The sequence below is a fragment of the Schistocerca serialis genome, chromosome 8 (genome assembly GCF_023864345.2).
Source record: "Schistocerca serialis cubense isolate TAMUIC-IGC-003099 chromosome 8, iqSchSeri2.2, whole genome shotgun sequence".
Classification (NCBI taxonomy): Eukaryota; Metazoa; Arthropoda; class Insecta; order Orthoptera; family Acrididae; genus Schistocerca; species Schistocerca serialis.
In genome coordinates this window covers 127376608-127400848 of record NC_064645.1, presented here as the reverse complement: position 1 = coordinate 127400848, position 24241 = coordinate 127376608, and the positions used below count along the sequence as shown (strand labels likewise).

At 40.8% G+C, this 24241-nt stretch overlaps 1 protein-coding gene across 1 annotated transcript in view; it reads right to left on the bottom strand.

The window, feature by feature from the left end:
* LOC126416868 (uncharacterized) overlaps window positions 1–22888 on the bottom strand; it is a 79400-nt gene extending 56512 nt beyond the window's left edge. The window contains exons 1-2 of the mRNA XM_050084752.1: window positions 22879–22888; window positions 20915–21133 (exon numbers count right to left, since the gene is read on the bottom strand). Of these exons, the coding sequence (XP_049940709.1) occupies window positions 20915–21133; window positions 22879–22888 (229 nt within the window). The remainder of the gene's footprint in view (window positions 1–20914; window positions 21134–22878) is intronic.
* Window positions 22889–24241: the final 1353 nt, after the last annotated feature.

Sequence of the window (24241 nt, the reverse complement as noted above, 5' to 3'; positions counted from 1 at the left end):
CGAGGAAGGAAGTCGGCCGAGCCCTTTCAAAGGAACCATCCCGGCATTTTCCTGGAGCGATTTAGGGAAATCACGGAAAACCTAAATCAGGATGGCCGGACGCGGGATTGAACCGTCGTCCTCCCGAATGCGAGTCCAGCGTGCTAACCACTGCGCCACCTCTCACGGTATTTGTTAATGTCTTATGGTAATTAGTCACATTATCTCCGTAGCACATGTGTAGAACACTATACTGCATGTTATGCGGAATGCAGTTTGACTAATTACCATAAGACAGTAATGAATCAATTGAAAATGGCAACGGAACGAAAATTCAAATAGTTCCTAAAAGTAAATAAAAGAACAGTGGCATGTCGAAAGTGTAATACGTTTGCCAGTTCTACATGGCTGTGACTTACAAAGACAGGAAAATAATCGAAACTGGAATCTGTTACACATACACGAATTAAATTGACAATCCAGACAAAACGTTCGCCGGCCGTTGTGGCCGAGCGGTTCTAGGCGCTTCAGTCCGGAACCGCTACGGTCGCAGGTTCGAATCCTGCCTCGGGCATAGAAGTGTATGATGTCCTTAGGTTAGTTAGGCTTAACTAGTTCTAAGTTCTAGGGGACTGATGACCTCAGATGTTAAGTCCCGTAGTGGTCGGAGCCATTTGAACCATTTTTTTTTAACGAAACGTTCAACACATATTCTGGGTTGTGGCGACTATCTCTTTCCTAGACAAGTGCGTATGTCTTTTGGAATGTCCCAGCTACAGTTTCATCTTTCAGTATTTATAGACTGTTTTTCAGACAGAATACAGTCCACAAACTTTACCGTTATCTAATTTCCGTCATACTGTCTGCATTCCCTGCCAGTAAAATTTCATTGGTTTTGGTGAACGCTACTCTAATGCTCCTCTTTACTAACGCAATTTCATTTTCTGCTGACAAGCACTCCGCACTCTCTAGCTTAAAATGAGTAAGCCGTCAATTAGCAGAATTTGCTTTGAGGAAGTCCTCTGTTCCATGGAATCAGCAGTTTTTATCTCGTCCGCAGAACTTGCGGTTTAATACTAAATAATGCCGTTATTGGTGTTGGTTCGAGCACTGCATACGAAATCCTTGGCCTGTTATGCCGTAGAAGTCTCATTCGCAATAATTTTGTGGGCATTAGATGAATTATTCGTTTCAAAATGTCTGTCGGTTATCGTCCACACGGGGTGATCGGTGCTTCAAACAATCGTGCTGTTACACATACCCGTTCTGACGGAACTATTTATCCTGTTATTTTATATTACAAGTACAGCTTGTATATCAGTTTCAGAAAGCCTATCCCTCGATAAACGAACACGACAAAAAATGGAGAGAAAATAAACGCAGCGACAAGGCTGGTGTGATGTAGAGGCCACCACAAAACAAGACACGCTCAAAGCATTGTCGGTTGTTAGTAGGCTCTGAAACACGGCCATGTTTGCTGGCTATTTTTCACCGACTTCTGTTGCGAAGGATAACCTCACTGAAACTGACAAGTCGTGATCGCGAGATTACAGCACAAAATGCCTTTAGCGTACAACAGTTATCGTAACGGTAATCGCCTTTACAATACATTGGAAACTATGTGTACGTGGAAGAATTTAACACTAACTCGGTTGTGCAACTGTCCTCACGTAATGAAAATTTTCCGCGGGGCAGTAATTTGCGATCCCAAAATGATAATGAGAGGGAAACTGAAATTTGAGAGAGGCGATTGTGTTGACAGAATGTTTGTCATGCTGATACCTTTACAAATGTAGGAAGAGCACAAGTGCTTTATGAGCCTGCCATGCCGGAAACGTATAAAATATCTCAGGCTGCATTTAAGAAGTTTATGTCTCTCCGTTGCTTATAGATAAGAGACTAATCTACTAAACAGTTGGACATTGCAGACGTTTTACATTTGCTCTGTTACTAAAATGTTGCCATGGATCATTGTTCAGTGACCAACGTAATCGAATTAACGTGACTAACTTTGGCTACGATTGTACTGGTGTGCACGTGCCAAAATTTGCGTAATATATCTTTGAATCGGCAAATACCTCAGCAAGGATGGCTTGTGTAGCCTGTTATTTGCTCAATATTTGGAAAACCAAAAATATTAATAAAGTGCACAATAATGGACGATCAAGTCGGACGTTATGTGATTGTCTTGCAACAAAGCTGAGGGCTAAAAGACATAGTGGCATTCCATTTGTCATTTTGCTGAAGACCCTTTAGCGTAAGTTTTCGGAGGTGTACTGTCGTCATAATGAAATTGTTTACACCACCCACTGATTTTTAAATCGAAGGTCGCTATACACATCCTGTTTGAGAACTCATCATAAAAGTTACCTTTAACGCGTAGCTCATCTGTAGAGATGAAACGATATAATTATCCCAGAGGTGGTTGAACTGAAGCCAAAACACTAGTCGAACCAGAGAATCCGGCCATGGGTACATAGGAGCTTAAACAAGAAACAGTGGTAAATGCATTATCAGAGAGTTAGAAATCGGTACTCCCCCCCCCCCCCTCTCTCTCTCTCTCTCTCTCTCTCTCTCTCTCTCTCTCTCTCTCTCTCTCTGACTCTTAAACGCGAATCTCTGGAATTAACAACAGGAAACAACGCAGAGAAAATTTCTACCATTCTTCCAGTAGTTTCTCTTTTACGTATACACGCATCTTTGCATTAGTCATTGTGGTCCATATCCGTTTAGAGCCAGTAACGGAAATCGAACAGCTATACATGTAGCCCACGTGAGTGAAAAATCAGCTTGGATGGAAATGACAGGCGTAAAAGAAAACCAGACCATCTTGAGACCGTCTTAGGAATTTTTCAAACAATTTCCATTACTTTCGCTTCTGGGTTTGCTCTGCGCATTAACTAAATCCAAATCGCACCGTTCCACAGCGTTAAACAGCGGATCCTCGTCAGGAATTACTAGGGGCTCTTTCACACTGCGGAAGAAGACAGCGGCTTACCATCTCCAACACAACAATGCCTAGAAATTTCCAATGTTGCTTAAATCGACCTCTGCCAATATGTATTACTGTTTCTATTACTATGCACGATACAAGTAGTAACTCACGCAGCAGGAAAACTGTGACATGAGAATAAGAGAAGATAAATAGGGCGCATATGAAATGAAGGAATAACATGAAATAACACGGTTGTGAACTATTTAAATTAACTACACGATGGCACTGCGTATTTTAGGTTATTGCACAATCAGTCGCAACCGTAAACAACTGTTACAGGTATTGTTTTGGCAATTATGTTATCTTCAGATGGCCAATCCTATTGCGGCTCCTGATTCGTCTGCGGACGGAAGGTTACTGAAGATGAGGTCCCTAGACGGATCAAGACTCTCAACGGGACATGCTATCAATAATGCTGTAACCGTCGAAATATGTGAGCTGTGACAGTTGCTTGCGGTTGTTAACTAAAAATAAAACTGTGTTGTAACAGGCAGTATGGACTCACTGCACGCTCTCCGAAGCTATCGATGTTTCTCAAGTCTCTTGCGGCTAAAGTATAAGACACCGTAAATTAGCTGTTACATACAATGTATCTCGTAGAAGACTAAATCGTTAATGAGCCAGATGGACACCACTCGAGGGCGTTAATCTGAAACACCTGCCAATCAAACTCATTCTGAGGCATTCCGCCTTCCGGCGACACCCAAACATCGGCCACGGTCTACTCAAATTCTGGCGAATGTAATTTTCCGCGTCCCGTAAGTGATGACAAAATTACAGGTGTCCACAACGAATTCATTGTCACACAAAATCGGATACTATTAAGAGAACAGGTTGCAGGTCTTTCGTACACTTGGGCTTCAAGATACATCCCCACGACCTAAAAAATGTGTAAGTGGTGGTAAATATTTATGTAGTAATAAATGAAAGATTAACGACACATGCCTTACACTCCGTGGGCGAAGTTTCTTTTTGAGAGTTCCCTCGTTCTCCACTTAGTGATCATAATAGTTGCTCTCTCCCATGTCCCACCTCCACCCGCCTTCTGAAACCTCGTTATTCGTTACGAGCACCTGTGCACACAGAACTTGTCATGTTTCTAGATACGTCATATTTTAGGTTACTGCAAGGCAAAGAAACATCGCATACTAGAGTGCAGAACGGAAATTTGCTGCACTGAAAATTTTTATTTGTCTGGAAACAAGATTTATTGCCCGATTAGAATGTGCGAACTTTCAAAACTGTTGCACCAGAAATGCAGGAAGCGAAACGCCTGCGAAACCGGCATATAGACGTGAGTGACGGGATAAACAGTTTTAAGGAAGACGTCGGCGGTGAAAATGAGTGACTGACACTCTTTGACACCTTTCTCCCTACGATGTTACTCAACTAACATGGAATGTGAGCCACTCGCAATTATTATAATAAGGACTCTCATCATTTATGTTGTTGTTTTATTCATAGTTGGCTATATGTCTGCTGTCCCATTGTTCCGGACGTTGTGAGTGTCCCATAGCGACCCCCCCCCCCCCCCCACACACACACACACGTTTATAATTGTCACCGACAGACAACTTTACAGCGGACATAAAAAAATATCGGAATGTGACCCACGATACAGAAAAGAGCTGTTGTTTAGTTTTAGGTCTTATTTTCACAGTTACTAGAGCCAAGTCCGAAAATACATTTCCTCACTGGCCGTTTTGAACTTCGAGCGCTATGGTAAGGTGAATACTCAGAAGCACGTGGAATTGTTGTAAGAAGACCCGTTATACACCAAAACCATCGTGATGATAAAACAAAAAAAAAAGCCGTTGCACTCTTAAGCGTTTGAAATCATAATCGGCGGTAAGAGTTTAGTGTTTCTATAGAGACTGAAAGATTCCTTGCTGATGACAAAGACTGATTCCCCATTTTTTGTAATTACTCATGATGAATGAACACTCATATTCGACAACAAGTTTTCAGCGCGTTTGACAATTATTTGGGGTTTAATACTCAAACTTTCATTACTGAAAAAGTCATCTTTCCGTTTTAAAAATTTCTCATTGTAGGAATTCAGTGTAAAGTGAACAACAATTTAAACGTAGAACGAAAGGTCCAAAATGATGTAACGTAATGTCGATTTCTTTTCTATCGCACCTTCTGCTTCCTCATCTATAGGAACTATATCTGCTTGCAACTCATTGTTCAACAAGTTGTGGCGTTTTATCTGGACTTCGTTCTCTTCCAAAATTTTCTTCCTTGTAAGGAAAGAACGATGCAGCTGCAAGATAATGACTCGCAGTGTTATATTTTCCACTTGGGCTTTCCGTGAACATTTTCCCGCTCCCTATCTGTCAGTTATTTTTTCCGTCCGTGCTTTCATCAGTGACTGGATTTTTAGTAGCCATTGTGTATAGTGTAACATTTCAAAGGATTCTGCCTTTTCTCCTTCCAACGTCTTAAGTTATCATTCCAACGTGTAGCTGTAAGAGAGTCTGACACTTTACTAAATTCTGGCAAAGGACGTAGGTTGGCGAAATCCGGCTATGCGAAAACTTCAGCACATTTCTTGTAACCATATACTTCCTACATATTTGCCCGAGACACAAAATAAGACTGAAACAAATTAAAAAAACTAATACAACAAGAACTTCGGTACCAACACACAGCGTGTTGTGGAGTATGTCACTGATTCACCGTTTTCTTTCTTACGGTTCCTTTCTTTTTTACATGCTCAGTGTTGCATGTCTCTTATAGATCATTATTTACTTCAACGTGCATCCGCGAAGATTTCATCTAGTGACACAGACGATATCGTACTATTACATTCGTACACATTCACGAGCTATTTGCTAGAAGTTTACTATGTTTCCTTGTTATGGTTTTCGTCACCTCTACGTAGAAACCGAACCAGCAATGAGCGATGCAAATTTGTTGAAAAAACTCAAAGGATCCATCGCCGCGTGACTTCGTAGAAACGTATGTCACAGTTCAGACCCTTCTATTGGCTCATACGCCTGACGTTAGAGTAGATTTTCGGTGTGAAAGCCCTCTTGGTACCAAACATGGAGATTGCATTTTCCTGAATTTATATGCCTCTATGCCTTCTTAAGCAGTTTAAATAAGGAATAAATACCTACTATACCTTTAACTACTGGTTTTGCTGAGCTCAATAACTGAATACTACTGTATTAACTTCGACTAAAAATATTTCAACATCATGTTTACGACTGCGTCACTCTTATAACAGCTGCCTGAAGATTGCTGAGCCACAACGATACATTAAACGCATTTCTTAATTACCTCAACGCACTTTTATTCACTTCGTGAGTTGTAAAGTCCTAAATGGAGTACCTGACTTCGTTGCTAAGACAAAAGTCTGCTCTGTTCCTTGCCATTACGCCATATCCGATGGCTGAACTAAAAATTTTGAGGGGAATGATTCTATAAATTTTGCTACTATCCTAACGGCTATCATTCTTTAATACCTACGAAAAAAATTACTGTGATAATTAATATGTAACAAATATAATTAATATTTTTGCCTTTTAGAAGTTATTACCAGGCCAAGATATGGTTACGATAAAGTTTTAGAGACTTGAGAATTTAAATGTACCACTCAAAAGCGTGGTGCTTTGCAGTAAATACAGTACAGTAATCGCATTGTTTTTACTCTACATTTAGATATCTGTACACTAAAACAAGTGATGGACAGTGTGAAATAATTTTTCAGGCAGATGAAATGACGCAATTAACATGTTACAGAATAATTTTTCGGGTTTCACTAAGTATTATTTGTACCTTTGGAGAAAAGTAAAACTATATAAACTCGATCCAAATATTGCATGCCTACTGAAGCACTGCATTATGCCTAGAATACACATTTTTCCGGAAGAATAGTTTTTTTGTCCCCTTGTAGCGGATCTCTATATCCACAACTTTAAGTTAATTTATGTAATTTACAATCACGCTGGAATCTATATCCACTGTACCTTAAAGAAATTACTGAGCATTATTAATCACGATTCTTTTTTTCTTTTCAGTAGGAGGTTAGTGATTTACAGTGAGGAATATGGAGAAGCAAACGACTCAGCTGCTGGAATGTATGCCACAACAATAATTCCTGCTAGAGACCAGCACAATAAATATACTATCACAGAGTAATCCAACTGGAGCGCATTTCAGTACGGTCTGAGTAAGAGGCACTGAATGGGAGGGAGAAGAAAGGAAAATCACTCACAAATATTTTGAACGTAAGTAAATAGGAGTGCTGTATTTATATAAAAAAAACTGAGCTGAGATTTACAAAGAGGAAGAAGGAGTTAGTTACATACGATATGAGAAGTAGAAGAGTAATCTACTATGGGTACTTAAAAAAATTCAGTAGAATAATTCAAATTTTTTATGTTTATCATCGAAGGTCTAGAGCAAACTGGAAAGGAGTCCAGAGAAAAAAAGAATGATTTGTAACATAAATGTGTGCAGCTGAAGACCGTTTCACACGGAAAATATAGGGCAAAGATTCCACAGCTTACTAAAATACAACTCATTTTTTAGTGTAAATCTACTCAGACACGATTGTCGCCCGTGTTCTTTGGTCCGTGAGGCTTTCTTTTCAAATTAAAAATTGAAAGTAATTAAATAAAACATAAAAGTAATAGTCATAATTACGAATGTCTTATAACAAATGTACAAAAATAATTTACTCTCCACGTTACATCACAGACACATAAAATTACATTTCCCGAGTGCATGACATGTATTTTTATTTTATTCGAACATTCACTCATCTGGAAGAGAACTCAATTTTTATTTTCTCAATCCATAGCTAAAAAAAATATTTTTGGCATGTGACCTCTACGTTGTGCGTATGACTTAGTATAATAGTTATGATATTTTCGGTTTTCTATTAGCTCTGGAATGGTTCCCGTGTACAGAGTGGTGTAACATAAGGAATTCTTTACACGAAATAATAACGCAAACAGAGAAACAACGCTGACTATCCGTTCTTAGGATGACACAGATTTACAGCAGAATGAAAACACATTGTTGTTCCTCCGGTCTCATAATTAGCTTGGTCGCTTGAAAGAACAGTGGAGCAATAAAGAAACATTGTCATCATCATTCTTTTTCTTCTTGTTCATAGGTCTGGCCGTTCCGATTTGAGGACTTTCCACACAACGTCAAGGTGAAATTCATAACGTATAGCTAATTTACGCACGCATTTTCGTCCATTCTCATCGTAGGTTTTCATATTCATTAATTTAGTCTGCTACAGATTGGTGTCAAGTTGTATTCTGATATCCCCATTTCTTATGGGGTCTCTTTAAAGCAGCTGCCGACTGCACAAAGGAATCTATTGGTAGGATTTGGTATTCATCTCCGCGTTTTAGTACCCGTGTCTCGCTCCCATGGGAGACTCTTTGTTTTACAGAAATTTGTTTTTCTCTTCTGTTGTCTCTTCCCAGGGTAGCTGCGTACTGTGCGACCCATATAAGAGGAAGGTTGAACCTTTTCTTCAGAGTCTCGGGGAAGTGTACATGACATTAAACCCAGGGTAGATGAAGTATAAGGCATATTAAGTGTGTTACGTATCCTAACAGTTCGTTCTCAATCCAGATTTCCTATCTATTAGCGTCTTTCCTTCGAAATGTCGTGATCTCAGTTTTTGTGGGCGAGATCTTGCTGTTATATTTTTCAGAAAGTTCGTTTAGTCAGTGATCGGATTCCCACAGGTCATCATCTTTGAGAGAACAACTACCAGCAAGGAAGATACGTCGTACATCAGGATGTGTAACATAAATGTCCTGTGGCATCAGCCTTACAAAGCGGTGTCCGTAGTAGAAGCAGTCACTCTGGAGTGGCAAAATACCTTGATAAATTATTTTAAAAGTGGAAAATGTGTTTACACCTTTTTAACCGCAAAGGAGGTTATTTAGGTTCAGAAGACGATCTGATATCAGTAACTTATAAATTGGAAAACATTTTGAACTGAAGATATCAGTAACAAAATGCGTGGTGATAGCCTGCCATGGGAAACAACATTCGACGTCTAAAATAGGTATAAATGACAAAGTCATAGCAAAAGTAGGCATTTTGAATTACTTAGGGTATAATTTATCTCACTGCGAGATTATATAGATTATCACGAAAATAACCAACTTTTGAATAATGTGCTGTATAATTAACAGGACATTAAGGGGGAAAATTCAGAAATTAACACACATAACGTTCTACAAGGTGGAACTGAGAAGTGTACAATTATTAGATTACACGAGAGGAAAATAGAAGGTTCTGAGATGAGTTTTTTTTTATTTTTCCAAGCTGCGTGGTAGGCTACAAACTAGTGGGTAAAAAATTAAGTAATTATATACGAACGGAACTGCATATTTTAAAAATAAATGATAATAATAATTTCGTGTGGATCAGCGGCGCGATCCTAGTTTTTCAATCGGACGACACTTCGGCAACTTGCGTGTCCCTAACCTCCTACACCAGTAACGCTACCGCGAGATAAGGACCTACAGTTTAACGTGGAATCCGAATGACGTGTCCTTCCTGGCGTATCCTCACATCGCGGAGAGGTGAAGGCTACGTTAAAGGTGGACCGAAAAAAACCGTGGTCCTATCGGGATCAGAATACGGAACAATAAATTTGAATGGGTATAGCACATGCAACGAATGCCGTGTTAATAGAATTCCAAACATTTTGCCGAATTATAAGCCAATAGTTCCACAGAGTAGGGATAATTATAGACTGAGCAATCAGATACGCAGAACAGAATTTCTGTCGCCAACGTACGATACACTGCTTCCAAGGTGATATGACATCGTGGTACATATATGAAGAGCAGCTGTTCTTCCTTCCGCGTATTTAGATTAGCATCCGTAGTAGCTACACTTAATCACTACTGCTGTTACTAATTAATAAAGACTGGCCAAATTTTTGTAATAATGTAATTTCTGTCTTTGAGTAAAATGTGAGTAATAGCGTTATGCCAAACGTCACAAGACATTTTCCCGTTAGATGTTGGCAACATGTGCAGTACGCAATGCTCACTCCACAGATGCAGCTACTCTATGAATAGGACGGAGGAATGTACGAAGATTCCTCACCAGTTGGGCGACAGATTTCCCTTCAATAAGGAACAACCCCACAGGCGTCAATCTTAAAGATGACGATGATCTTCTGGGGGTGCTGAAATCGCTTTATCATCCGCGAATAAGAGGGCTTTCGGTGAGAGCCTACTCCTGACTTAGCTGAATCCCAGCAGGTAATTCTGTTTTCCATGCTTTAACCGTATCAGCAATGTAAAAAAATACTGGTGACAGACTGCAACCTTGACTAAGACCTTGATTTTCTTCGTCTTCTACTGACCTTCTTGGGGCCGAATTCCAATTTCAATTTTTAATCGTTTGTTGTTCTTTTCTTTCCTTCCAGTATTCCTCCGTTGTTTCATTATGTTTCTTTCTCCCCTCTTCATACAACTTTTTGCCATATGGCAATCCTTCCAGTTTTAAAATATTTTACCTAAAAATCTCTCTTTGCAACAATACTTCCTCTCTTACTTTATTTCCTTCCAAGTCTTTCCTAACCTCATGAATCCATTTGATTGTTAATTCCTTTTCCCTAAGATATCTGAAGATCTGCTTGGTGAGTCTACTGTTATCCATTTTATGGACTTGGCTAAAAGCTAATAAAAAACTAATAATCTCCCATTCCTTATTGTTTCGGATATGTTTTCAATGCTCTGATAAATTTTATCGTTACTTCTTAATTTTCAAAATGCTACATTTTTCAGAGGATCTAATATTTTCCGTTTAGCTTATGGCAACTATTTATTTACAGCTCGTAAAAAATAGATATGTCTTTCAAAGTTTTACTAACCTTCAAAGTAGTCACCAGCATTGTGTATAACCCGTTGCTAGCAGTGCCAGTTGTGTTGACAGTTCGAGCGGCGCGATCTACTGCCCGACGAATTTTTAACAGTTCTGATGCCGTGAAGTGTTTCCTTCAGTTTAGAAATCGAGTTAGGCTCACGAAGGCTTAAGTCAGGACAGTGCAATAGGTGGTATAGCACTTTGCAGCCCTATCAGTCAAACAAATCAGTAACACCTTACACTGTACGTGCTTGAGCAGCGTCCTGTAGAATGATGGTAAGGTCCTGCAGAAAGTGTCATCACTTCTGTCTCAATGCAGTTCATTTTTGGAACACAACCTACGACCAGCTTAGAGACAGAAGTGATGACACTTTCTGCAGGACCTGACCATCATTTTGCAGAACAATGCTCAAGCACGTACAGTGCAAGCTGTAACTGATTTATTTGACTGATGGGGCTGCTAAGTGCTATACCACCTACATCACTCCTCCGACTTAAGCCCTCGTGAGCTCAACTCGATTTCTAAAGTGAAGGAAACACTTCACGGCATTCGCTTCAGAACTGCTACAAATTCGTCGAGCAATAGACCGCACCGCTCGAACTGTCAACACAACTTTCACTGCTAAGAGTATCCTACGACTTCCACATCGTTGGCAACGGGTTATACACAATGCTGAAGATTACTTTGAAGGTCAGTAAAACTTTGAAATATGTATCTATTTTGTACGAGCTGTAAATAAATAGTTTCCACTATTAAAGTTCCAACCCTCGTATATATATTAAGGTTATTATTTAATGTTAGAAATTCATTAGCATACAGGCGATTTGGTTTCACAGTTGTGTTTTAATATTTTAAGTTTATCAGATGAGCACTTTTTTTGTAGGTATTCCTTTTTTCATTATATGTATCCACTCCTCTAAAGCAGAGTTTTCGAAACCGTTTCCTTTAGCAGTCGCTCCCAAACATTTTCTTTTTTTACCGTTCTATTTTCCAATAAACTTTCTTAGTGCTTTTTCTATTCGCCATAATTTTTTTTTCTCTGCAGAGATCTGTAAGCTTGTCATGCTGGCAGTTTGTTCCATAAGGGCGGTATTTTGAATTCTTTCAGTTATTTATTCCAAATTCTTACAATTTTCTCCATGATGCAGTTTAAAGCAAGTGGAGGTAAACCAATGTCTTGCCTAACATCCGTTTAAAAAAAGAGAGAGAGGACAAGCCTAAAACTTGATAGGATGGAAAATAACGACCAACCAGTTGCAGAATTAAAGGTTTATTATCTCTTCACCATGGTTTCGAATAATAAAAATTTGTATTCTTTAGATAAGAATGGACCCCTAGACGAATTATTGGAACATATTTACAGATGTCAACCAGAAAAGAAACAAAATCGACAAACAATACATTGCACAGAAAGGAGCTTACTCACTCGGAGAACCACGTATTGACAAAAAAGGATGTTACAGTCTCCAGGCTCTTGTCTTGTCAATTTGTAAAACTCGTGAACATGATGTAAAACAGGCATAAATATGTAGAGCCGTATCGATAACTACGTAACAAACATAAAGGTGGAATGTGAGAAATTCAAATACAAGCAACAAACGCGGAGGGGGAGGGCTGAAGGGGTGTTAGTTACAGTCAGTGAAGTAGCTTGCAAGAGAAAGTAGCCGCGAATGATAAAGCTCGTTGTGTAAACAAATTAAAATCGGATCTAAGTAGCATTCTGAGGAAAGGAAAGCAAATTATATCGTAAACTGCTGGAACAGAGAATGATAGGAAAATGTGTGAAACCACACTGAGCAGTACGTGCATACTTGTAAAAACAGGATACTTAAAAAAGATATAGGGAGATTAAATTACGATGAAAAATGGGGAAGGAGAAGGTTTAGTAAGTTGCCTTATGTCATTAGCGTTGTGTGTGCGATAGTAACTGTCAGCTGCATGCAATGTCACGTGAGTTATGTTTTAAAAGTTTCACAAGGTCGTACTAAATGTCAGCTGGATTCAATGACACTTTTCTTCTTTTTTAAGACAAACACTTACAGCATTGGGCTACTACCTACAGCCAGCCGCGGTGGCCGTGCGGTTCTAGGCGCTCCAGTCCGGAGCCGCGCTGCTGCTACGGTCGCAGGTTCGAATCCTGCTTCGGGCATGGATGTGTGTGATGTCCTTAGGTTAGTTAGGTTTAAGTAGTTCTAAGTTCTAGGGGACTGATGACCACAGCAGTTGAGTCCCGTAGCGCTCAGAGCCATTTGAACCATTTTTTTTACTACCTACAATTACGCATTTCAACTATTGATATTCGTGGCTGACATGCACTCTGTACTATACAAGACCGTTTGGGCTCCTATATCCATTTTTGGCGATATGTGAGTTAATAAGTTTTCTCTTCTTTTTTTTTAAGAAAAAGAAATTAATTTATTGTTTATCGATTTTGGTTTCCTTTCCTGGTTGACATTTGTAACAACGTTCTCATAATTTGTGCAATAGGTCCAAAGTACATAATTCTTAGAACGGTGCAAGGTACTTCGCCGAGTCTATTGCAGTCTTCTGCGAGCGCGAGGTTACGCCTAGACTGGCAGGCGCGGTTCGGCGCGTGTGACCCCATTAGACGTGGACCCGGTAATCCCTGGCACCCTCTTCAGCTGCTAGCCAGACTCCGGACTGCGGCCAGTGATGATGAAAATACCCCCTCCCCCCACCGCTACCCCCCATCCCACCTCCAACACCACCGTTCTCTCGCCCTGCTCCGCCGCTGGCCGACCCTTTTTATTCCGCGTTAATTTTCTCCAGAACAGGGAGAAGATGCAAGTCCGCACCGGAGCCCTAAAATTCTACATGTGCTCAATTAGGCGCGCGCGGCGTGCGGGGTCGGACGATGGCCGGCTTACAAAAAGCGCTCATCCGCGGCGCACTGCGAGCCTATCGGCGGAGATTCTATTAAAAGCGCGAAACCTTTTATAATGGAATCAGCGGCCGTCTGGACCGCCCCCCCCCCCCCCCCACCTCTCCCCATTACTGCCCGTGCCTTGCGGTCCCTAGCAGTCCCCAGTCCGTTCCGAGCAAATTAAGAAAGCGACGTGGGATACGCGGTGTTCCCTCCAGCAGAAGGGGACTTGCCCGGGTTTTACGTATTACCGCAGCCGCTAGCTTACCAAGTACGTGAGACTGAAATGGAAAAACTCTCAGTCTGTCGGAGAAACACTGTATATTTAGATGAAAGATGCTCTCATTTATGGACGTAGTGGTACTGTAGATCAATGCAACCAGTCCAGCATCTGCATCGCGGAGTGGCTGTGAGGTTTGAGGCGCCATGTCACGGATTGTGCGGCCCCTCCCTCCAGAGGGTCGAGTCCTCCCTCGGGCATGGGTGTGTTCACCATAAAAAAAGGGTCGGACCTATACTCTTCATATATTTTCTTTTAATAATTTTACATTGGTAACTGCATTCATCTTCTAAGGTATCACAATTGGTTTCTATGATAGTCATCAATTTTAATAAGTCTGCTACATGCATTTTATCTAATGTGCTTTTATCAGATTATGTTTTTGCGTAAATGATGACTACATATAAGCAAGCCCACAGTAACGAAATCTAGGGAGGGTGTAGGCAAACAGGTTTCTGCATGCTACTGTACCTCAGTAGCTAGTTGGCAATAATCACTATTTGGACGATGTGCCCTATTCTACACCATACTTTAAATCTATGTGACGATGCTATGCTGATCATATTTATACGTTTTGACGATTCCATTATGGCCGTATCACTTTTTAAAAAAAATGGCTCTGAGCACTATGGGACTCAACTTCTGAGGTCATTAGTCCCCTAGAACTTAGAACTAGTTAAACCTAACTAACCTAAGGACATCACACACATCCATGCCCGAGGCAGGATTCGAACCTGCGACCGTAGCGGTCTCGCGGTTCCAGACTGCAGCGCCTAGAACCGCACGGCCACTTCGTCCGGCCGTATCACTTTAGGACATGGTGTAAAACAGGTACGTTATACCATATTTTATCTGTACATTGCCCTGGTGTATGACAGTATATTGTGATACATATTGCTGTTTTGTGTTAAAAGACACACTGCTCGCTAGATGTATATATTTATATATTTTAGATACGAAGATGGTCATTACAGACTGAAATCGGTCATCGTCTAAGGAATTCATTTGTGATCAGAGACTGGAATAAAGAGGCATGGGCGTGTGTGTTGTTATTAGCATGGGTTAGTTGAAGTAGTGTGTAAGTCTAGGGACCGATGACCTCAGCAGCTGGGTCCTTAGGAATTATTTCAATCAAATGACTTCCCATGCAAAATGCGTCATAATTTTCGCTACAGAGACTTCCGCAATTGATAAAATAATTATTTATTCATTTAACCGGGTGACAAGTATCTACAAAAGCGATGTGTCTTTCAGTAAACGGAAAACACAGCCGGGTACGAGCGAGACAACTCGGTAAGGAACGGTCAAGTGAAATGCGATGCGGATAATTATTCGTCGCAGTTAAGAGTGCCTCTGAAAACATTTGTGTGTAACAATTCATTAGAAGTTTGATGTCAAAATGGTTCAAATGGCTCTGAGCACTATCGGATTTAACATATGAGGTTATCAGTCCCCTAGAACTTTGAACTACTTAAACCTAACTAACCAAAGGGCATCACACACATCCATGCCCGAGGCACGATTCGAACCTGCGACCTGCGCGGTTCCAGATTGAAGCGTCTAGAACCGCTCGGCCACACCGGCCGGCAGTTTTATGTCACATAGGACAGAATGCAACACGCGCTTTGCACGGAATAGCGTAACGAGTTACGGAAAATCACTTGTCGTGTTGCACAGTGCCTTGGTGAACGGTCGTGTGTAATTCTGAACATCTTGCAATACTGTAAATCAATAGACTGTGTCATGTTACGGTGCTCACAACATAGAACATAGTCAGCTTCCGTAGAATTTGATTTAATGTATCAACATAATCCGGCTTTCGCTTCACCTTCTTGATTACCGCTAATTATTAATGAGTAAAAATCACGTGGCATCTATGTTTCATTAACTTTATTTCGTAACACTGCATTTTCTCCCATACTGCCACTTCAATTTAGCACAGTTTGTTGTTTGCACGTCGAATCCTGCGCCTACATGGAGAAGAAGCCAATCGGGACGAGAACTATGAGAGAACTTTCGGAGACGCGAGGTAAGCAAATCAGAGTTAGTGATGCTATGAAAGTGAAAAGGCATACTTTCCTAAACAGTCATATCGATAGAACCCGCATTTCTGCATGGTGGTTAGGCCATTTTATGAAATCCACCGTATAACGAACAGATATGAGAAAACTGTCATAATAATTTACTGCCGCAATTGTTCAATTTTTTTAACACTAGAATGCGACGATATCATTACTATTGTATCGAATCGAGAGTGAAATACAAGAACTAGCGTTACAATTTTGAGAAAATTATTTTGTTGGTTTAAGCGTACGACAGCGGTAAGTTTTACTTTAAAACTACTAACATCTTCAGATGATACAAAAATAAAATTTTATAAATTACGATGCCTTTATTTGCAATCGAAACTTGGATAAATAAGAGAAAGATGACAGTAAAACAGAAGCAGTAGGAATTGAGATTCTTCAGCAGAGTGAATGGCTCCACAAGAATACATCTAATTACAAATGGAAACATCCGCAGTGAGCTTACTGTATATGCTGTTAATGAGGAAATAAAATGAATATATGGACAGGTTGGAACAACAAGTCGACAGAATGAGAGACGATGAATACCGACTGGAATCCTGAAGCACCAAAAGAATGACAGGAGAGACATAGGTCGACCACGGAAACTAACACGACTTTAGGACGACGCAAGAGTTGCCTAATCCCCGTATGTAAGACGACGTCGACATTTATCCGCGTTTGATGTTACAAGTCTGATAGGTCTGCGGCCATTCTACGACTGCCATAAACCCTACACTCTTCCCCTTTCCCCCCCCCCCCCTCCCCCTCCCACACACACACACGCACGATGTTCTTTAGATGCAGGATTATACGTCAATCAGTGGCGTACGTTCCAACTACTCAGAATAAAAAATTTCGCCTTCCTAAAGCACCTTCTACTGCCCTATTGTGTCCTCTCTCTTTATTTATCTTGAGGAATTCAAACATGCTACAGCGCAAATGCTAGTTTTTCCTGGCAATAGCAACAAGTTCATGCCAATTCAGGGCGACTATTTAAGAAAGAAGAATCACTGGTACTGGAATCAACAGTCTTTTGGTATTAATACGTCGGCCGCGATATGTGTGTCTTTATTAGAAGAGGTATGCTGACGTATTTTAACGTAATGTACTGTATGTGTGTGCTCGTACCAGGTTCAAATGGTTCAAATGGCTCTGAGCAATATGGGACTCAACTGCTGTGGTCATAAGTCCCCTGGAACTTAGAACTACTTAAACCTAACTAATCTAAGGACATCACACACATCCATGCCCGAGGCAGGATTCGAACCTGCGACCGTAGCGGTCGTGCGGTTCCAGACTGTAGCGCCTTTAACCGCTCGTACCAGGACTGGAACCGAATGCTGATTGCAATTTTTCCTTCTAGATACATATCCTGGTATCTGTGAATGTACGATATTATGCCACTCATATGAATACAAGGTTTTGTAACATGTTGATATAAGCCACATAAAATGCTTACAAGTGGAAGTTTTTAAGGTTTTCTGTGTGGTGTAACTTGATAATGGTATGTAGGAGAGGAAGGACCGGGTGAATTAGATTCTGCCAATGAAATAAAGAGATTACTTCAAACAAAAAAACAGGTTGATGTAGCAAAACGACTGTTTTCACGTTAACGGGACGGGCCACGAAAGAAAAGCTGCCTGGGAGAGTTGGACCTATAGACGTGCACTGAAAAACTTATGGAGTAGATGTGTTCCAAACTAGGAAATACCAAAACGAACAGGAAAAATTATAAATTGTAAAGGCCACCGTGAAAAGGGAACTCGAATATGTCGGGCGTGTGATGAGGGACCTTGAGAGGAACAGGCTCTTATCGCCAATAGTTCAAGGCAAAATTGTCGATGGCAGTGGACATGAAAGAATGTCTCTTGACACAAATGTAAAAAAATTGTTTCATACTATAACCTTTTCCCGAGCAACAATCAACAACTAAATTTGGCATATTGTCTGCCGACGGCTGGTCAAGGACAGACATTAAAAAGAAAATTAAAAATAATAGTAGCAGTGTTTTTCCGTAGGTGTCATCTTCAGTATACATAATCCGAAGTGACAGTTATAAATCGCCCACGTCAGATAACATATGCAATAAGAACATACAAAAGCAAAAAAAAAAAAATAGATGGCAATGATGTGGCAGATATAAAAAAAATTTTAATGGCACAAGTGTGTGGAAAAGAAGGTAAAACTGGAATATAGGTTGTGTCAGAGAGAAGTGAGGTTGTCGGTACTCATTTAGAAAACAAATACTGATTGTAAACAGAATGCTGTAGCTGTTGAATCATCAGTTTGCTGTGTAGTTTTATGCAGTCCCAACGACTACCTCTCCACGGCAACCTCTTGCTCTCGGAGTTACACTTAACACTCAACATTATCTCTTGGATATATTCCAGTCTCTGCTTCTCATACAGATTTTGCCCTCTGCGAATATGACATAACGTATCTCTAGTAGAGGCAGCCAGATCGTGAGAAAGCGACAGAAACGAGAGGGAGAAAAATCGTTCATCTACTCTGTGTTGGACATCAGAATAAGAATAGGAGCTAGTGTCACGCCCGTACAGATAGAGATACTTCAACTGTATTGGCAAAACTGCATAGCCTTTAATTAGGCTGGAAACAAAAGGAAAACGATTGTATACAAATATGGTATCAGATGACTTGGTTTTCTGACCAGTCCCAGTAACATTCTCTGAAAAACTTTCCCAGATACTTCATTTCCTTTTGCACCTCTAAATATAATTTCTGATGTCAGTTACGAATTCTGCGTAGCCGCTAAATTGTCTTTGTATCATTTTTCGCAAATATTTTCAGACGTCAAGTGGGAAGGAAAACAGGATTATTACTCTGGGATATGTCATCGTATTACTAAATAGGAAAGACTTTCTCGAGGACTGAAATTAAAATAACGGAGAAGCGTTCCCCTACTTTTTATGTACTGTGCTCACTAGCTCGTACACACATCCTTGTGTAGCCTTCTGTCACTGATCCGTGAATTCTAGAGAATCTTTTATCATTAATGTTGAGCACTACAGTATCTTACCGTTTAATCAATTCCCTTCATTCCTTAAAGTATCGTGTTCCACGTATCACATCTACGTTAAGCGGCAAGTTTTGTCGTCTTAGAAAGGGGAAATAATAATTTTTCGTATCCAAATCTGGTGAATACTTCTGTTCAATTTTATGAAGTACTACATCGTTGTGTTGAAGGGCAGCAGCTGTCCGAAACGTTGTTTGTATTATTTAGTCTCCAGTCTCAGATCACAAGAAAAGACATGTTATCGATGTACATCGGTTACGTTCGTCTTGAGATATGTACTTATACTCACATCTGTGAAGGGCCCAGTGTAAAGTTCATGTTGCTGTACAAGTTGTTTTCAACACTTCCTGTTATCCGAAACGGCTATGTTGCTACAGGATTACGACATTCTTCTGCGTCAATATACCTGAGTACAGATTTGAAACTAATCATAATAACACGACTTCATCTGTCTATTGACGTTTAGCTACTAGGGTTCTCCTCACTGGCAGTAAAGAATGTCGGCTTTGAATGAGCCTTCTTGGAGTTTCCCTTTAATCTTACGGCTTGCGATATATTTTCTTTCATTCCTGGCGATTGATGGCTTCTGAACCTAAGATAACTACGGATTATTGTTCCATCAGTCGTAATTGGCACATTAGCTGCATAGAGCTAGTCATTACATTGAAAGAAATGATGTTCAAGACAGATCATAGCCTTTTGGATTCTGAATCGATCTGTACAGTGGAAATGTAGTTGTCGTTACGACTTGTGCTCAAGAAAACCAGCGGATAATGGCTTTTGTCCGGAATAGTTTCGGCACAGATACAGTAGCGCAAAGAAAGCTTCAACAGTTTAGACATATTACTTCAGAAAGACGCCGGTGACCGTTAGAAAGGAACAGATGATAGAAGTGTACCAATCGTAGTCGTACAAGCAGTAGTGCAAACAATAGTACTTATAGTTACATGTTTACGAGGTCAACAGCAGTTTCATATTGATAGGAAGTAAGCTTTTTTGTACTATTAATTTTTCCATTGTATTAATATGTAACAAGTAGCAATAATTACTGTAAACACATTATAAACAAATACTTGGTTTATGTGGCCTAATATAACTGTCCATATAATATGCTGTAATTGTGAGTAATAATAAATAACTAATAATGGCACAAATACTCTGTCAATAAGTTGTGTAATTTGCTGTAATTTCCGTCGTAGAAAATTATTTTCGTGTTATGACGTTTCTTTCAGATACTTTTAAATTATGTTGATACTTCAGTTTACTGCTGTCATTTTCTTGCGTGATCCTATATTCTTGTCTGAATATGTATTCGTACCGCTCCACACTTAAGTATGTTTTGAAATCTGCTACTTCCTCAGTTACTTGCAACTTTTGTCTAGAGATCTTTAGAGTTTTTCAAAAACTCAAAGGCAAATCTTTACTTATGATTCGCCAAATTTAACTTAATTTGCACAAATTATCTTTAAATTCTCTGTACCAAGAACATACTTTTTTAGATTACAAAGTAATTGTAGTAAACACACAAAATTCCCAGACACCATTATTTAAACTTTTATTTCTGTGTTCAGTTTCTCTTGCGAGCTACAGTGAGTTAACAGTATTATTAAATTTTAAATTCAATTACAGTGGTCAAAATTTTTTTAATAAGACAGCATAGTCACGTCTAATTGACATATTGAGTGAGATATTATTATTAGAGAGTTTCCGGCGTCCCCTTCAACTGTACCGCGGCCTGAGCCGACACTACATAGATACGATTAGACTTCTAGAAAGTATGGAAGGCGTCGCTTGCAGAAGACGTACCCGTCACCGCCGGCAAGTATTTGTGGTACTGGTACTGACCGGAGTAGTTCTGCCAGAACGCCGCCCCGGAGCCCATCAGGTCCAGTCCCGAGTAGTTCCACTGCTTCTCGCTAGGTGGCTCCGGCACGTGCGCGGGCGGCTGCCGGGGGTAGGCGGGCTCCGATTGGTCGGCGGGCACGCGGTGTTCCCCGCCAGAGCCGGCGCCGGCGCCGCTGCCCTCTGTGGGAGAGATGAAACACTAATCAGTATAAGCTGCTGCGAGCTGCTGAGATGTGGCTGCAGATACGCTAAAAATTCAACATTTTACGACATTCCTCTTGAAAGAGTGTGCATTGAGTTCGTAAATTTGTGTTTAATAAACCACTGCAATTAACATGAACAACATTCAATCCAAGAGTTTAGTTAGTCTCGTACTGCGTGAGTGCATACATTCACCAACATTAACCATTAATAGTTCTACAAGGTATTAAGAACAATATGTTTCAGTTTAACAATTTGTCTACATTTGATATACGACCACTAGTGCACTTCAATGTTTACTTCATAACAACTCACTGGTTTAATTTTCAAAGTGTTGAAGCCGGTAACAAATCAAAGAGAGAACGTGAAGTAAAGTTGGCAACTATTAATATTTCAGTGCACATTGACTTACTACTCATTGAAGTAGTTGTTTTTTTTATATGTGTATGTTATAATATCGTTGTTTCATCGACTCTCGTAATAAAGCAGATTGCCTGTTTTTGCAAAGAGAGCAATTGTAGTGCCACAAATTTCTTAGTCACGTTGGGTGATCGATAACGGTAGCTACAAACAATCATGGTCTACAATGCCAACAGTTGTTCGCCTATTTCACAAGACGTCAACATTCACGATCGATATAACTGTTTCTGTCTAACTAAATTACATTTATGAAACTTTTTAAGGCTGTTCACAGACAGCCACTGATAAACATAAGCTCGATTAATTCCTAATAGTTTTTCACCCTTCTAAGGCATATTTCAACACTTCATGAACGTTACTGATAACCCCAATACTTACAACTGTATGGCAGAATTCAGCAATTTATATGCCCTTATAATTTCGACACATTCTAAATGCTGCCAATGACGAACTTCGTTTTCTACGTATCACAAATATTCCATGTGTGCTACAGCAAGTATCACACATACCTTTCGTAGCAATGTTCAGATTAAGTACCAGTAATAAACTCCTGATAACAACAGGTTGAAATTGAAACTTTTGAACTCCCGTAAAGAAAACTTCCCTTGTAATGCATAAGAAACCAGGCTGAAGTCGACTATCGAACGAGTCCTTCAGTTCGATCAGCTACCCTGAGCGTTATCACGCAAATGCTGAATAATTTGGAACGGCAGAGCAACCAGTTCCTTGGTCATCCATTTCAGCGCAGTGTACTATCCAGTTCGGAGACATTCTTACCTTTCTTGGTCCCCTGACACCTCACAGTACAATGTATCTTGTGCAAAACTCGCGTGTGGAATTTGTTTTTAGTTTTCCTGGCTGAAATTGTTAAGCCGGGAAAAATGCATTTTTGGTTTCTAAAAATATTATGTCCCGACAGTCAGTAAGCCAGGTAAAACAGCTGCGATATTAGCAAGTAGTAAATATGAGAATAAGTGAAAGGAAAGTGGTCGATGACACTATTGCAAAGTCAGCGCGTCACAAAGCTGTAAACACGAGAAATGTATCCTTTCATGTCCATATAAAATGACGTCGCGTTGCGTTTAATACTCACAACTAGAACCTCATGATAGGAAGATGGGAATGAGAGCATTCTATTTTTACTAATAATTTGCACTGTGCATTTCGTTAGAGCTTTACAGGTATAGCATTTACTCTTAATGCCGTAGCGAATGAAAGCACAGTACTGTATACTTTTTCCATTCGGTGATTTTGAATTTCAAAAAATTTGCCATAATCACCTAAATGAATCGGAGGGATCTCACCATGCCCCATCCAGTTCTCTTGCAAACCTTACAAACTTTCGACTCGGAACAGTTGTAAGTATTTACAAAGTCCTACGACAAATACGAAGCTCTTCTGTACTTTCTCCTATCTTTTCCTAATCTTTTGTGGCCGAGTGGTTCTAGGAGCTTCAGTTTTGAACCGCGCGACCGCTACTGTCGCAGGTTCGAATCCTGCCTCGGGCATGGATGTGTAAGATGCCCTTAGGTTAGTTGAGCTCTAGGGGACTGATGACCTCAGACGTTAAGTCCCATAATGCTCAGAGCCATTTGAACCATTTTCGAACGCCGACGGTTTTCCTACATAGTACCGTGTATGGTAATGTGTTGTATTGTTGTTGTTTCCTCATTTTTGTCCTCCCTCTGTAAATGGTGGCGTTATGAGAAACGTTGATCATGAAGCGCAGACGTAATCCATGGGCGCAGACGGTGTGATTTCAATATGCGCAGTTTATCACATGCCCACCTCAGGGCACAAAAGCGGGGGCGTCTCCAGTTTCACAACGATCAGCTCCAGCTTATGACGACGATGATGGAGGCAGTCACCGAAAGTTTGAGATTTTTAACGCTACATGGCAACAGAGAACGTATTACACGAGGAATCCGCCGCCAAAGACATGGTGAGCATGAACCAAACTGTGTTTCACAAGAGCGATTTTTTTTCTTTTAGATGCATACCGATTCTTCAAAAGAAGCTTGCTTCCCCACAGAAACGTCACAATGTCATAACGTATGCTCTAGGTTCAAAAATGGTTCAAATGGCTCTGAGCACTATGGGACTTAACTTCTGAGGTCATCAGTCCCCTAGAACTTAGAACTACTCAAACCTAACTAACCTAAGGACAGCACACACATCCATGCCCGAGGCAGGATTCGAACCTGCGACCGTAGCGGTCGCTCGGTTCCAGACTGAAGCGCCTAGCACCGCTCGGCCACTTCGGCCGGCGCTCTAGGTTCGCTGTAGACGGACGTCACCGGCAATAGTAACTCCGCCCTCCCCCTCCCCCCCCCCCTCCCCAATCTTGCACTATTTTTTTGTGAAGAGCAGCAACACGCGCTCTTTTATAGTCACGCGTTTTGTCACTAAATGCGGTGCGACCGGCCTACATTAGCGGCTCAGTCTGGGCGTTCCCCGGCATCCGCGCCACACACAGACGTCTTACGTCGACGCGTGACGAGTTGCGCCCTCAGTGAGGCGCAGAGCTGGCGCGTCACGGCTGTCTGGGCCACGCCGCGGCGCTAGTCGGAAGTCGGGCCCTGTGGACGTGGCCCCGAGCGACGCGCGTCATTCCCCCCGTCTGCTAATTAGCAGCCCCTGTGTGCAAACTACCGACGTCACAGCCCG